This window comes from Chiloscyllium punctatum, chromosome 17, assembly GCF_047496795.1.
Source record: "Chiloscyllium punctatum isolate Juve2018m chromosome 17, sChiPun1.3, whole genome shotgun sequence".
Classification (NCBI taxonomy): Eukaryota; Metazoa; Chordata; class Chondrichthyes; order Orectolobiformes; family Hemiscylliidae; genus Chiloscyllium; species Chiloscyllium punctatum.
In genome coordinates this window covers 73,693,188-73,709,092 of record NC_092755.1, presented here as the reverse complement: position 1 = coordinate 73,709,092, position 15,905 = coordinate 73,693,188, and the positions used below count along the sequence as shown (strand labels likewise).

The window sequence follows — 15,905 nt, the reverse complement described above, 5'->3', positions numbered from 1 at the left end:
ATTTCAGGTGAGATAGAGAGGAATGTACAAGAGTTGGAGGATTGCACTACTGATTAGGGAGAATATCACCATTTCCTAAGGGAGGACACCTTGCAGGGCTCATCCATCGAGGCCATATGGGTATATCTCAGGAACAGGAAATGCCCAATCACTTTGGGGTGGTACTACAGGCCTCCCAATTGCCAGCGAGAAATGCAGGAATCAGTTGTGTTGGCAGATTATGGAAAAATATAAAAACAACAGGATTGTTGTGTTGAGTGATTTTAACTTCCCATATATTGACTGGGACTCATTTAGAGCCAAGGGCTTGGATGGGGTGGGAGTTTGTTAGATGCGTATAGAATCTGTTGGTTTCTTTTGATGCAACATACTAATTTTCCAACTAGGGATGAGGCCTCTCTATCGGGGAATGAGCCCAGCTCTTCGGAACTTCAATGGGGGAGCATTTCGGAAACAGTAACCATAATTCTCTTATTTTTAAGTTACTTATGGATAAAGGTGAGAGTAATCCTCAGATTATAATACTAAATTCAAGGAAGGCTAACTATGACAGTATTAGGCAGGAACTGGGGAATGTAGATTGGAGGCAGATGTCTGAGGGTAAATCCAAATCTGTCATGTGGGAACCTTTAAAGGCCAGTTTGATTAGAATTCAGGACTGGCATTCTCCAATGAAAGTAACGGATGAGGATAGCAAGATTTGGGAATTTTGGGTGACAAAAGAAATTGTGAGCTTTGTCAAAAAGAAAAGGAAGTATACATAAGGTTTAAGAAACTGCAGGCAGACCGATCCCTTGAAAACTACAGAAAGATCTTAAACAAGGAGTTAAGCAGGCTAAAAAGGGCCATGAAATCTTTATGGCAAATAGGATTAAGGAAAATCCCAAAGTATTTTTGTACATATAAGGAGCAAGAGGGTAACTAGGGAAAGGGCAGGTCCACTCAATTCCAAAGGAGGGAATTTACTTGTTCAGCCAAAAGAATTGGATGAGGTCCTCAACAGATAATTTGCATTGGTATTTGCAAAGGAGATGGACATGGTGGATGGTGAGGTTAAAACAATGACTGCAGATGATGGCAACCAGATTCTGGATTAGTGGTGCTGGAAGAGCACAGCAGTTCAGGCAGCATCCAAGTAGCTTTGAAATCGACGTTTCGGGCAAAAGCCCTTCATCAGGAATAAAGGCAGTGAGCCTGAATCGTGGAGAGATAAGCTAGAGGAGGGTAGGGGTGGGGAGAGAGTAGCATGGAGTACAATGGGTGAGTGGGGGAGGGGATGAAGGTGATAGGTCAGTGAGGAGAGGGTGGAGTGGGTAGGTGGAAGAGGAGATAGGCAGGTAGGACAGGTCCGGACAAGTCATGGGGACAGTGCTGAGCTGGAAGTTTAGAACTAGGGTGAGGTGGGGGAAGGGGAAATGAGGAAACTGTTGAAGTCCACATTGATGCCCTGGGGTTGAAGTGTTCTGAGGCAGAAGATGAGGCGTTCTTCCTCCAGAGGTCTGGTGGTGAGGGAGCGGTGGTGAAGGAGGCCCAGGACCTCCATGTCCTCGGCAGAGTGGGAGGGGGAGTTGAAATGTTGGGCCACGGGGCAGTGCATAGTGGATGGTGATTCCAGAGAGGAGTATGTTGATATTGTGGGGCACATCTATTTTAAAAAGGAGGTGGTGTTGGGTGTTTTGAAAGGCATTAAGGTAGACAAGTCCTTGGGTCCTGATGGGATCTATCTCAGAATACTGAGGAAATCGCTGGGGCTTTGTACAAGTCTTTGTATTCTCTTCAGTCATAGGAAAGATCCCAGAGGACTGGAGATTAGCCCATGTTCTTTCATTTAGGAAAGGAAATAGGGATAATCTAGAAAATTTCATTGGTGGTAAGGAAATTATTGGAGAAGATTCTTAGCGGCAGGATTCACTCACATTTGGTAAAATATGAACATATTGATGACAGGCAGCATGACTTTGTATGGGGAGGTCACGTCTCTCAAATTTTGATTGAGTCTTTTGAGGAAGTGACAAAGATGATTGAGGGCAGATTGGTGGTTGGTTTCTACAGTCTTTCGCAAAGCCTTTGACAAGATTCCTCATGGCAGGCTGATACAGAAGGTAAAGCTCTATGGGATTTATGGTGAGCTCTGGTAAGATAGATACAGAACTGGCTTGGTCATAAAAGACAAAGTAGCAATGGAAGGATGTTTTGATTGGAGATCTGTGATCAGTGATTTTCCGCAGGGTTCTGTGCTGGGACCATTGTTTAATATATATAAGTGATTTGAAGAAGAATTTAGGTGATCTAGTTGGTAGGTTTGCAGATTACACAAAAGTTGGGGGGGGGAGTGGTGGGGGTACGGTATCAACAGAGGATCCAGCAGGAAATGTATGGGCTGGAAACTTGACAGAGAAACAGCAGATGGAATTTGCGAGGTGATGCATTTTGGAAGGTCTAATGCAAGAGAGAAGTATACAGTAAATGGCAGAATCCTTAGAGACATTAATATACAGAGGGATTTGAAAGTGGCAATGCAAATGGATAAGGTGGTCAAGAAGTCATATGGCACGCTTATCTTCATTTGTCGGGAACTAGAGTATAAAAATCGACAAGTCATATTGCAGCTGTATCGAAAGTTAGTTAGGCCAGATTTGGAATATTGCAGACCATTCTGGTCACCATACTACACAGAAAGCTTTACCAGGATGATGTCTGGTTTGGGAGGTATTAACTGTAAGGAGGGATTTGTTTTCACTTGAACTTCAGAGACTGAAGGGTGACTTGATAGAGGTTTACAAAATTATGAGAAACATACAGAGAGTGGATAGTTGGAGTCTTTTTCCCAGCATAGAATTATCAGTTACTGGGAGATAAAGCTTTAGGGTAAAAGTGGGTAAGTTTAAAGGAGATCTGAAAGGCAATTTTTTTTTATGCAGAGGACTGTAAGTTCTGGGAATGTGCTGTCAGAGGAAGTGGTAAAATCAGAAACAGTAGCAACATTTAAGAGGCATCTTGAATACATGAGTAGATAAGGCATGGAGAGATATTGTCCATGTCGAGGCAAAAGATTTTAGTTTAGAAAGTGTTGGTGCAGGCTTGGTGGGCAAAACGGCCTGTTCCTTTACTGTACTGTTTCTTCTTTTTAACATGCTGCAAACCGATAATATATATATTTTCTTAGATGGATAGAGAACTGCTTCGCCATCTTAGAATCCCAACAGTATGGAAGCAGGCTCTTCAGCCCAAAACGTCCACACCGATCCTCCGAATAGTATCCCACCCAAACCCATTCCCCATTATCCTACATTTACCCCTGATTAATGCACCTAACCTACACATCCCTGACACTTTGGGCAATTTAGCATGGCCAATTCACCTGACCTGCATGGTTTTGGATTGTGGGAGGGAACCGGAGGAAACCCACACAGATGTGGGAAGATTTTGCAAACTCCACATACAGTCACCTGAGGTTGGAATCAAACCTGAGTCCCTGGTGCTGTGAGGCATCAGTGCTAACCACTGTGCTGCCATGCTGCACTCCCCTGAGCAAAGCCAATCAATGACATTCACATGCAGAGGACATGGTTTCTGTTCCTTGAAGAATACGTGACACATAAATAGGTTGGAATTTTTCAGACTCTTTCTGGTAAAGTACTGCAGTTGAACAATGTCCTGTGTAAGTGACTTCTAGGTTGAATAGTAGGGTCAGGTGTAGAAGACTAATAACCTGAGTGACAGTCATTTAAATTTTATTACAATTGTTATGTGGCAATCTTTCCAATTTGGCTGAATATTATCTGCGACCTAGGACTTTTGAAAGTTTATAAAGTGACTTTTTCATATCTGCAAAATGAATAAGGTTAGAGGCTATTTTCCCTGGAGCATCAGAGGCTAAGAGGTGACTTTTTATAGAGGTTTATAAAATCATGAGGGTAGGGTAAATAGACACGGTATTTTCCCTGGGGTGGGTGAGTCCAGAACCAGAGGGCATAAGTTTAGGGTGAGAGGGGAAAGATTTAAAAGGGAGGTAAGGGGCAACTTTTTCACACAGAGGGTGGTCGTGTATGGAATGGAATGAGCTGCCAGAGGAAGTAGTGGGGGCTGGTTCAATTACAACATTTTAAAAGGCATCTGGATGGGTATATGAATAGGAAGGATTTAGAGGGATATGGGCCAGATGCTGGCAAATGCAACGAGATTAATTTAGGATATCTGGTCAGCATGGATGAGTTGGACCAAAGGGTCTATTTCTGTATATCTCTATGACTCTGCCTAGACGCAAAAATGATTTGAGAGCAGTTCTAGATGTAGAGATTGGTAGTCTCTGGATAATCCTTGCTTTTGAGCGAAATTGCAGTGCTCATCCAATTGATTTTAATTGCTACTCCCAAACAGCATACATTTTTGAACAATTCATGTTTTTAAAGCATTGTGTTCAAGCCTGTTAGATCAATTTCATAAATAATTTAATCCAATAGGAACAAATGTGTGTCCATGGTTTTGATTATTAAAAGGATGTAATTAACATATTGCAACAGTCAGTCATGTCTTGAAAGTCTCAAATGGCCACCATCTGTTTGTGAAATTATTGTAGGAGCATTTTGGGACTCCTGTGGCAAACAAGTCCAAGTGTAAATTTGGAATCGAATATGAAAGCCCATCCACACTGATCCTCATTTCCTAATCAGAGTACGACAAAATTCATTAGAAATATCCAGCATGGCAAAATACTATCCAAGAAAATATATTAATTCATTGGAGGCAATTCAGAAAAGGTTCACTAGAGAGTCTACTATACAATATGATTACAAGCTGGTGTTGCAGAATTACGTTTACGATAATAGATAGTTAACCTCCAATTGTCATCAGGTTTCTTTTGAGTTAGTTGTGAATGTGCCTTATAACACCAAATGCCATTGGAGTCTCCATTTAACAATTTGTCTCCTTCCATCTACCTTTGTTTTTTTTTCCTTATGGCAAAAAAAAGATGTTCTTGAATTAATTGTTCCACTGAGTCATTTTCATTTTCAGAGGGATCATACACAAGCCATTTTTAAGTTGTAAACACAGATTAAACAAGATTACTGCAATATTTTCATTTTATTGTCTAAACCAGATGTAGTCTATAAGACCATAAGAAATAGGAGTAGGCTGACGACCTCCTTGAGCCTGTTCCGCCATTCCAATAGGATTGTGACCGATCAGACATTTCTCATATTCCTGTAACCCTTGATTCCCTACTGATCAAGAATCCATTTATCTCAGCCTTAAATTTACACAAGGACTCTGTCCCCATAGCTCTTTGTGGCAAAGAGTTGCAAACTCTGAACCCTCAGAAGAAATTTCTCCTCATCTCAGTATTCAATTGGTGCCTCTTTGTTGCCTATGCCTTCTGGTCCTAGACTCTCCCAAGACAGGAAGCATTAACCCTGTGAAGCCCTTTAAGAATCCTATAAATTTCAATGAAATCACCTCTCATCCTTCTAAACTTCAGAATGTAGAGTCTCAAACCTGTTTAGCCTTTGCTCACAAGGCAATGCCACCATACCAGGGATCATTCTAGTGAACCTTTTCTGAATTGCCTCCAATGAATTAATATATTTTCTTAGATAAAAGATGAAAATGGCTCACAGTACTCCAGATGTGGTTTCACCAGCAACTTGTACAGTTGCAGTAAGACTTACCCTACTTTTATACAACAATCCCCTTGAAGTAAGGGCCGACATTTCATTAGCCTTCCTGATTACCGTTGCTCCTTTAAGCTAGCTTTTTGTGTTTGCACAGATACAACTAAGACCCTTTGTGTTGCATTTTTTCTGCAGTTGCTTTCCATACTGCTCTTCCTTCGAAAATGAGTACTCTCTCATTTTCCCACATTATACTCCATTTGCCAGCTTTTGTCCACTTATTTAGCCCATCCATATACTGTTTATATCCCCACCGCAACTTGATTTGTATAAAAATGTAAGTGGTCTGATTAGTAAATAAGTGAGGGTTTAGCTGGGTTGGTGAGATGAATTAGAGCCTGTCAGAGGGGTGGGGGTTGAGAGCTGGGGCAATCCAGCTGAGTTAAAAAGAAGAGGAAGTTAGGTTGGTCAAGTGTGTGTGGGCTTCTTTCGATGTCCAGTGAGGGTCAGTTTTGCATCAGAATTGGAGTGGGAAGAATACTTTTCAGGTAGCCAGGAATTAAAGCAAATTTGAATTTCTCTAACTTTTTCTGGCTAACTATTTAAGATATGTAAAATAACCTGGAGTTGGAGTCTTTTTTTTCTTGGGGAATTACCTGGCTGCTGGTGCCCTATCAGAAATTTCAACTTCTTAGCAGTTCATAAAGTCAGCTGCGTCAGGACCACTGCGTGATCCCAACATGGAGCTCATTTCAGCAATGGCCCTGATTACCTCTTGCGATAATACATGGATAATGATCGGGATTTATGGTTCCTAGCCAGGGTTTTGTAATTTATTGTAGACCCTCTATTGTAAAACCAGTTGAGATTAGCTAACATAGTACAGACCAGAATGTATCCAGATCCTTCTGATATTTCGATGACCTAATCTTGATGCATTCCTGACATGGGTGTGGCTGTTTAAACCTTTAACACACAAAACTGCATTTTTTTCACCCTTGTCTTATGTTGAAATAGTGCAGAATAACCACCTGTTTTCAAGACCGAAGTGAAAATACCAGTAGAAAACTGCACGTGCTTTTGTGGACTATTTCCAAAAAGAAAATCTTATCCGGACGAAAAAGATTGTTTAGCTTTTACTTGGTTTTAGTCATTATTCTTTGAATGGAACTTTGTTATAATATGCTAACTTCAGTGAGATTGTGTAATATGAAACTAAAGTTTAAAATGATTAATTACCAAGTGTAATTTGATCTTTCATCTGTTAAATCAGGCTTTTCATATTCTTGAAATCACAAGACGTTGTAAACATGGTTTGTGGAAATCTACAATTCTTACATCCTTATGGATTTCTTTCAAAATAACATTTGAAAATTTATCCCACTTTAGTTACTGGAATAATCATAATGAACTGTAAATTAGTTTGAATACTTCAGAAATATTTGGTATGTTCGTATGTGAAATCCAAACGTTTGTGAATAATTTGTCTGGAAGCGAGAAGTGAGTAGACAATTGGAAAGAGTGTTGTCATTTCTGCCCATAAATGTCTCAGATTCAGCAGAAGAGCTTTCCTGTGCAGTACCTAGTGTTTCGACAGGTGGCTCACTTCGCTGGAGATAGTTTGTCTGCATTTTCACTTCCTGTACCATTGTGGTAGCTGGAGATACTTCTGTTTTTCTCCCCTGTTTCTCTCTCTTTCCTGGACTTGTTCTGTACAGTCTCATAATCCTAAAAACACTCGTTAGTCCATAGAATATCTTCCAAGTACCAACTACTTGCTCCAAATTTATTCACAATGTGGAAGAGTTGGTGCTGGATTGGGGTGGACAAATTTTAAAATCACACAACACCAGGTTATAGTCCAACAGGTTTATTTGGAAGCACTAGCTTTCAGAGCGCTGCTCCTTCACCAGATTATGGTCCTGCTCCACAGCTACCTGATGATGTTGTATGAATTTCAAGTTTATTTAAGTGGCTTTCTATCTTTGTTCTGTTCAATCACTGAGGCTTGTATAGATTAGGGGAGAAAGTGAGGACTGCAGATGCTGGAGATCAGAGCTGAAAATGTGTTGCTGGAAAAGCACAGCAGGTCAGGCAGCATCCAAGGAACAGGAGAATCGACGTTTCGGGCATAAGCCCTTCTTCAGGAATTGTATAGATTAGCTTGTATAGATTAGCCTACAACTTCTGGATAAAGGTAAAGTCACCATAGTCCAACTAGATCATAGGGCAGCTCTCTTATTAGAGAAAGCTGACTAGTGGTAGTTTAACCTGAAGGTCACCTGCCTGAGTCAGGGGAAGAGGAGAATCCGTTCATGGTAACTTCAGCTAATGCAGGAATTGAACCCATGCTGTTAGTGTCACTTAGCATTGCAAGCCATCTGTTGAGCTAACTGAAATGAGAGGCAAAAATTGGAAAGGATTGTGGGAATTTCTTGAATGGCCAATATTTGCTCAAAGTATTTGGAATTTGTGGTGACTTGTTCCTCCTAGGTTATTAAGAATTACACATTCACAGAAAAGAAATTCCTCCTTATCTGTCTTAAATGAGCATCCTATTATATTGAAGTTATACCCTCTAGTGCTGGACTGTCCCAGCAGGTGATGCAATTTCTCAATATCTACCCTATCAAACATCCTCAGAATCTTGTATGTTTTAACGTCTGCTCTCATTCTAGAAAGCTAGTACCAGCCCAAAGGGACCAAAGCTGAGGTGAGACTGGCAGCCTTTGACATCAAAGCCAGGTTATATAGAGTGTAGGATCAAGGAGCCCTAGCAAAATGGAATCAGGAGACAAATCTCTGCTGGTTGGAGTCATACCTGACAATAGGAAATTGGTTGTGGTTGTTGGAGATCTGTTATCTTAGCTTCAGGACTCTGCAGCAGGAGTTTCTCAGGGTAGTGTCCTAGACCCAATGATCTCCCCTCCATCATAATTCAGAAGTGGTGATGTGCAAATATCGGTGAACAATGTTCAGCACCATTCATGACTCCTCAGATACTAAAGCAGTCCATGGTAATATCAGACTTGGCCTGACGAGTAACATTAGTGCCACACAAATGCTGGGCAGTGACCATCTTCAATAAGACACAATCTAACCACCGTGCCTTGACATTCAGTGGTGTTATCATCACTCAATTCCTCTCTGTCAAAATCCTAAGCATTACTATTGACCAGAAAATTAACTGGACTCACCATGCAAAGACACTGGCTACAAGAGCAGATAAGAGGCTACTACAGTGAATAAGTAACCTTCTGAAGCCTGTCCACCATCTACAAGGAGAAAGTGAGGTCTTCAGATGCTGGAGATAAGAGTCAAGAGTGTATTGCTGGAAAAGCACAGCAGGTCAGGCAGCATCTAAGGAGCAGGAAAATTGATGTTTTGGGCATTCCTGATGAAGGGCTCTGGCCCGAAACATCGATTCTCCTGCTCCTCAGATGCTGCCTGACCTGCTGTGCTTTTCCAGCAACACACTCTCGACACCATTTACAAGGCCCAAGTAAGGACTTTGGGTGTGATGGAATACCCCCTACTTGCGGATGAATGCAGCTCCAACAAAACTCAAGAAACTTAACACCATCCAGGATAAAGCAGCCCACTTAATTGGCACTATAACCAAGATGCATAGAAGAAATTCATCAAAGATCCTTAGCACCTTCCAAACTCATCACCATTTCCATCTAGAAGGACAAAGGCAGCATTTATACAGGAACACCAGGTGCAAGTTCCCACCTAACCTACTCACCATCCTGACTTAGAAATATATTGCCATTCCTTACAGTGTTCCTGGGTCAAAATCCTGGACTTTCCTCCCAAACTGCAGTATGGGTCGACCTACAGCACACAGATTGCAGTGGTTCAAGAAAGCAGATTGCCTTCTCAGGGACAACTATTATAAGGCAATAAGTGCTGGCCAGCCAGCAACATTCAAATCCCATGAGTAGATAAAGAAAAAAAATATTCCAGGTCTGACCAGAACTTCATATAGTTTTAGCAGAAGTTCCCTACTTTTAATACTTCATTCCCTTTGAATCAAAAACCAACATTCCATTTGCCTTCCCTATTTCCTGCTGAACTAGTTTGCTAGCTTTTTGTGATTCATGGATGAGGATTTCCAAATCCCTCACTGCTGCAGCTTTTGGCAGTGTTTATCACATTTCAGTCACATTCAGCTCCACTTTTTTCTGACCAAAATGCATAACCTCACATTTTCCCACATTATATTCCATCTGCCAAGGTTTTGCCCACTTGCTTAACTTGTCTAAATCCCTTCAGATTCTTCACCACTTGCTTTCTCACCTTTTTTGTCATTCAGAAGCTTGCTGATTGCTTGGATGTCATTTGGAAATCCATATATATTACACCTAGTTCCCCTTTATCTAAGCTGTCTGTTATACTCTATTTAACTCTCATAAATTGTTCAAGCTTGATTTCCCCTTCATGAAAAACTATGTTGACCCTGCTTGATTATATTAAGCAGTTGTAAATGCTCTTCTATTACATCATTTATCATGCGCTCTTAACATTTTTCCAATTACATTTATAGAGCTGGTATTCCCCACAAACTGGCAGTTGCGTCTCCATAAAGGGCAAAATGCCAGTGAGGTGATTAAAAAGTCCCAATTTGTTATCCTCTTCTGTTCAGTGGGCAATGTACCTTGCAGCTATAGGGTTTCCTAGAACATCCCTATCCATTCTGTGCCCTACTATTTCCCAAACTTCTGCCCTATCAATGAATAGGCTGAACTTGACAATCGAGCCCTGAGGTGAAATACCCTCCGTGCTCTGGGTATTATTAATCACAGCCAATCGTGGAAATGTTCTTTACCCAATTTCAAGTAATGAGCACAGACATGAGGTAGAGAGCTCAAGGTAGACTTCTAAAAATGTTGTAGTTCTCAATTATGAGCAAGAAGGTGGTGTTTTGGTGTCCTTGGCCATTGCAGATGGAGAAACTGAGCCCTCACTGTAATAGCAACGATCATGTATCATTCAGCACCCAGTCATTTCCACACAGTTTTGTCAGCAAGTATCATGTATAAGTTGCACTATTCTTCCCTTTCCAGCATTAACTCATATCTTCTGCATGTGTCCACAGGCATCACGGGTGACAAATCCTCAAAGACTTAATATCTTGTGAGGATGCCCCATCACTCACACTTCTCATGTACCAGCTTAGATACTTGCAGTTCAAATTAACATGGCAAATAGGTGGGCTTCCAGCTGTTGATACACACTTAGTGAGTGAGTGCAGATGGTATTGGCAGGGAGAGCAATGGATATTCTGTTGTCTGATGTGGTCCTTCTCAAAATTGGATCAGCTGGACGCAGATATTATACCCTCCTAGAGCTGGATTATCATTCAGCTGAAGTACAGAATGTATGATGTACCAGCAGACCTTTCAGTATACTGATTACAATGGCAGAGAGAATATGAACGTGTTGGCAGCTCACTTTACGGTGTGTCTTGTATGGCCAGAGTGGCAAGCTGTGTGGATGATCATGTGACTCCATGCATTCCTTGATTGTAGCCTTGCAGACACTGACTGCCATCGTGTCTGCTGCCTTCAAGGAATTGCATACTTTGGCCTTGTGCTATTGTGCTGTTTTGCACCACAGTGCTCCCCACACTGACATTTGGTTAGCCCAAGAGAGGAGAGCTGCACTTAGTCTTCCATTCTTACCATTTATAACACCCATACCTTTGGTAATATTCCATACTAACAGGAAAATCTGCTGCTTGACATTTACAATGTTTGGACAGATACACGAATAGGAAAAGTTTAGAGGGATATGGGCCAAATGAAGAAAGTGGGACTAATTTTAGTTTGGGAAACTTGGTCAAGTTGCACCAAAGGATGTGTTTCTATGCTCAGAGATGTTGACACAGGTCTGGAGCAGTGGGGCTTGAACCCAGGCCACCCGGCTCAAAGATAGGGACATTAACACTGTGTCAAAAGTGCATCTTCCTCCCAGTGTCCTATACTACTTGTTTCCCTAGATCCTTTGTTTAATGCGATACTTTATATCAAAATAATTTTTAAAGGTACCCAGCAGCTGTTAATGGTTTTGTGAATTTATGCAAAGAACACATAAAAATGATTTAATCTCAATGAAAACAGTGGAATTCCTCTAACGCTATTAATGAAAGTGAACAATGTATGTTATTTAAATAAAGAAAACTTTATAGAATTGTCAGTGACAAAGGATGAATGTAGCATTGTCAATGGTCTAAAATACTGCATTAAATACTATTTTCCATGTTGGTTTGCTAAAGTTTAAGTTTGATTCTCAACAAAGTCAAACATCAAAGTCAAAAACGACCACAGGCTTCAACTGTTTGGTACAGCTTTTAGCTGAACATCATCCTTATGATGCCAGAAATATTCAAAATGAATTAAAAGTCACAAGATTATCTGTATAAAATGCACTGGGAGTTGAAATCAGTCTGCACAAGCAAGAAACAGGTGATATTGAATCAACAGCTCCTTTTACATTGTGCCCATTTCTTTTCAGGTAAAATTACTTTAAGCTTATCTAGAGCACACTTCTGAAGACTGATTATTGTGCTACAGAAACTTCTATCCTGCTAATACTTAAGGAATCTATATATTTGTCAAAGCAAATACAGTGAATAGATCACTTTCTTATATCTTTGTATCATACTGGACAAGCCATCTTGGATCTTGGCTGCAGGAATAGGCAGACAGCTGCAGACATTTCTGTCAGCATTTTCTGGCATTTCAGCCGTCATGAACTAATAAAAAGAAGCAGTTTATTTCTTTATTGGTTTAAACATTTAACTTTTGCAACAATCAGGAGCCCTTTCTGATGAGGAAGTTAAGTTAGACAGTATACATGATTTGGAGATGCCGGTGTTGGACTGGGGTGTACAAAGTTAAATAATCACAACACCAGGTTATAGTCCAACAGGTTTAATTGGAAGCACTAGCTTTCGGAGCACTCCTCCTTCATCAGATGGTTGTAAACACATCAATTAAACCTGTTGGACTATAACCTGGTGTTGTGTGATTTTTAACTTTAAGTTAAACAGTGACTGAGTTATGAAAGGAAGAATGAAAAGAAGTTGAATTTTCCTTGGAGTGTGATGTTTAGTCCTAGAAAATCAGTAGCCTGTTTCCTAATTTCTCCCCCACTCTTCAGAAAGAGAAGCTTTAGGTCAACACTAAATGGAAATGAGTTTCAGGGGAAAAGAAATTTCAAAATGACATCTTCCTATTTCAAATAAGTAATCAATGAAATGACCAGTGAAGTTGCAAATGCAGAGCTACTAATAAAACCCTTTTTTTTGCCTTTTTAGTTAAGAAGCAAAGATAGAGAGAGAAAATCCTGACCACCAAGGAAAGGGCTGGAGTCTAGGACTGAGTGAAGAGGTTGGGATGAACAAACTTCAGTTCAGGTCACTTGATCTTACAATCCCTACAGTTTGGAAGCAGACATTTTGGCCCATCAAGTCCACACAAAACCTCTGAAGAGCATCCCACCCTATTCCCTGTAACCCTGCATTTCCCATGGCTTATCCACATAGCCTACACATCCATGGACACTGAGAGCAATTTACCATAGCCAATCCACCTAACCTGCATACCTTTGGACCGTGGGAGGAAACCAGAGTATGCAGAGGAAACCCACTCGGACTTGGGAGAATGTGTAAACTCCACACAAAGTCGCCAGAGGGTGGAATTGAACCCAGGTCCTTAGTGCTGAGAGGCAGCAGCACTGAGACACTGTGTGCTGCCCATCTTCTTTCTTCTTTGGACACAGCATAATTCATCGGAGTCTGGCTCCAAAATCATGCTTGCATTTGGTTATTTCTCTGAGCAAGGCAGAACAAGCAGAAAAGATTTGCAGCTGTTCAACAAAATGAATTAAAAACTTATTAAGATGTGTCTTATTTGTAGTGCTTTAGCAGCTTTCCTGATTGCTCATTTTGAAAGGCTGTGTGGTGGACTTGAGCAATGTAGATGGCAAGATATTAGTTTTATTTCCCATTTGGTGCAGAAGTAAATGTTTTCGACTGGCAGTGGTCAAAGGTACATTCATTGGCATCCAGAGACAATGGGTGGGGGAGGGGGAATATCGGCTAATATTCACAGCTCCTGGAAACTGAAGAGGAGTGGGTGGAGCTGAATATTATTTCCACAATGTTGAATAGCCCGCTGTTATTTAAGGTCAGGATATTTAACAAAAGAAATTTGAAAAAGCCACCTGAAGGTTAGGAGCCATGCTCGTGTAACCCTTTTGTGGGAGGGGAGTCATATTTCAATTTCTCCCCCACTCTTCAGAAAGAGAAGCTTTAGGTCAACACTAAACGGAAATGAGTTTCAGGGGAAAAGAAATTTCAAAATGACATCTTCCTATTTCAAATAAGTAATCAATGAAATGACCATTAAAGTTGCAAATGCAGAGCTACTAATAAAACACTTTTTTTTTGCCTTTTTAGTTAAGAAGCAAAGATAGAGAAAATCCTGACCACCAAGGAAAGGGCTGGGGTCTAGGACTGAGTGAAGGGGTTAGGATGAACAAACTTCAGTTCAGGTGGGACACACTTCATGCTGGCTTCGGAATTCAGTTGAATATGGAGCATGGAAATTGGTTGCCTTTTAGCCTGGGTATGTTTTTTGGAGGGGGAGGAGTGTTTTATTTTGTCTCAGAAACCACATTTGATTGGAGGATTTGATTTGATTTGCTCCTTGCAACATCATCCAGTTGCACTTAACTGGAACCACACTTGTGTTGGATGAGCCTGCAGTAGGCACTTGTGAAACTATATTCTTCATACAAGTCTATGCTTTCAGAAGCAAAAGGAAAAGGGGGAAATAGTTACTTTTAAAAAGTGCTTTAGTGCCATTAAACTGTGATTGCTTGTAGTGACAGGTTATACTGTTACTTCTCACACTTTAAAGCGTGGTTGACCTGAAAGCAGCTGCTATTTTACATTATTTTACAAAATAAACATTGAACGTAAAAATATGTTCAACCGTAAAAGTTGCATGAGACGCAGGCAGCACTAAATCCAACAGCAACAGTGATGGTTAAGTGATGTTGAGTGACATTAGCACAAGAATAAAACTTGCTGGAAATACACAACAGCATGTTAGCATCAAATTACATTTCAATAACAGCTCATCTTAAGTCATGGAGATATACCCTTTGAAAACACCCTCTTGGCTTCACCCTACATAGATGCTGTGATTCCATTAGGCTATGTATCTTTTTTGATTCAAATGGTCAGTGTTTACAATTTTTAAATTTTTGTATGGAGTTATTTTTTAATGTGGATGAAATGCCTGATTCTACAGATCACTAAAGACTTTTACTCTTCTTGCATCTGACGATTTATTGTGTGTTAGCAATGCATTTCTAGCCTGGAATATCTTGGTATATGGCAACATAACTTCTGAGGGATGTGAGAAATATCCCCTTATCATAAAATGTTTTCAGTGAGAATGTATCACAATTACAAATAAATTTGTTAAAAGCTATGACTAATTACAGTATATGCAGCCCAGTCTGGCACACTGATGTCCATTAACCTCTGTAGGTAATGACTGTCAAAGAAGCAAGCATTGTTTCTGCTTCCTCTTTTTGTTTTTCTTCTTCTTGATGGCATTTAAAGCTGCACTTGACGCTTCTCTGAAGATGTCCTCTATGTTCTCACGGAATTTAGCTGAACATTCCAAGTACATGACTGCGTTAATCTGGCGAGCAGTCTCTTCACCCTGAAAACAACAAAAATGAGAATCTGTTTCTTTTCTCTCTCCCCTTTCCACACACAAATTTTTGTTGTGTTGCCATTCAGCTCACACCTACAGCCTCGCAGTGGAGAGAGCTTTGCAGTGGATTTATCTCACGTAGGCCCCATAACGAGGTGTCATCCTTCAGGGGACTTGCCAACTCCTCCTCTTCACCTGAGAATATTTTCCACCCCAACACTGACTTATTACCATATGAAAATAACCTACCTGAAGGATCACTGTCAAAGGGCATTGACTAAGTATTTGAAGTGGAATAAAGTACAGAACCATCAATACAGATCAAAGATCTAGTTTGGGCATAACGGGCTGCATAACCTCCCGCTATGCATATAAGATGCTCTGATTCATTACAGGGCAAGCTGGTCAAATCATAACTGGCAAAATTAATCAAGCAACAATATAATTTAAGACCAGGGCTCCAATTCTAGCTGCCTGATTGGGAGTCCAAACTTCTTCTATGCTTGGAGAGAGATAATCATTGCTCAATCTGACGAGAAAACATATCTTTCTT

At 40.6% G+C, this 15,905-nt stretch overlaps 1 protein-coding gene across 1 annotated transcript in view; it reads right to left on the bottom strand.

The window, feature by feature from the left end:
• Positions 1-11,781: 11,781 nt before the first annotated feature.
• The window catches only part of rhof (ras homolog family member F), a 40,340-nt gene continuing 36,216 nt past the window's right edge, over positions 11,782-15,905 (bottom strand). The window contains exon 5 of the mRNA XM_072587454.1: positions 11,782-15,358. Coding sequence (XP_072443555.1) covers positions 15,191-15,358 — 168 coding nt within the window. The 3' untranslated portion in view covers positions 11,782-15,190. The remainder of the gene's footprint in view (positions 15,359-15,905) is intronic.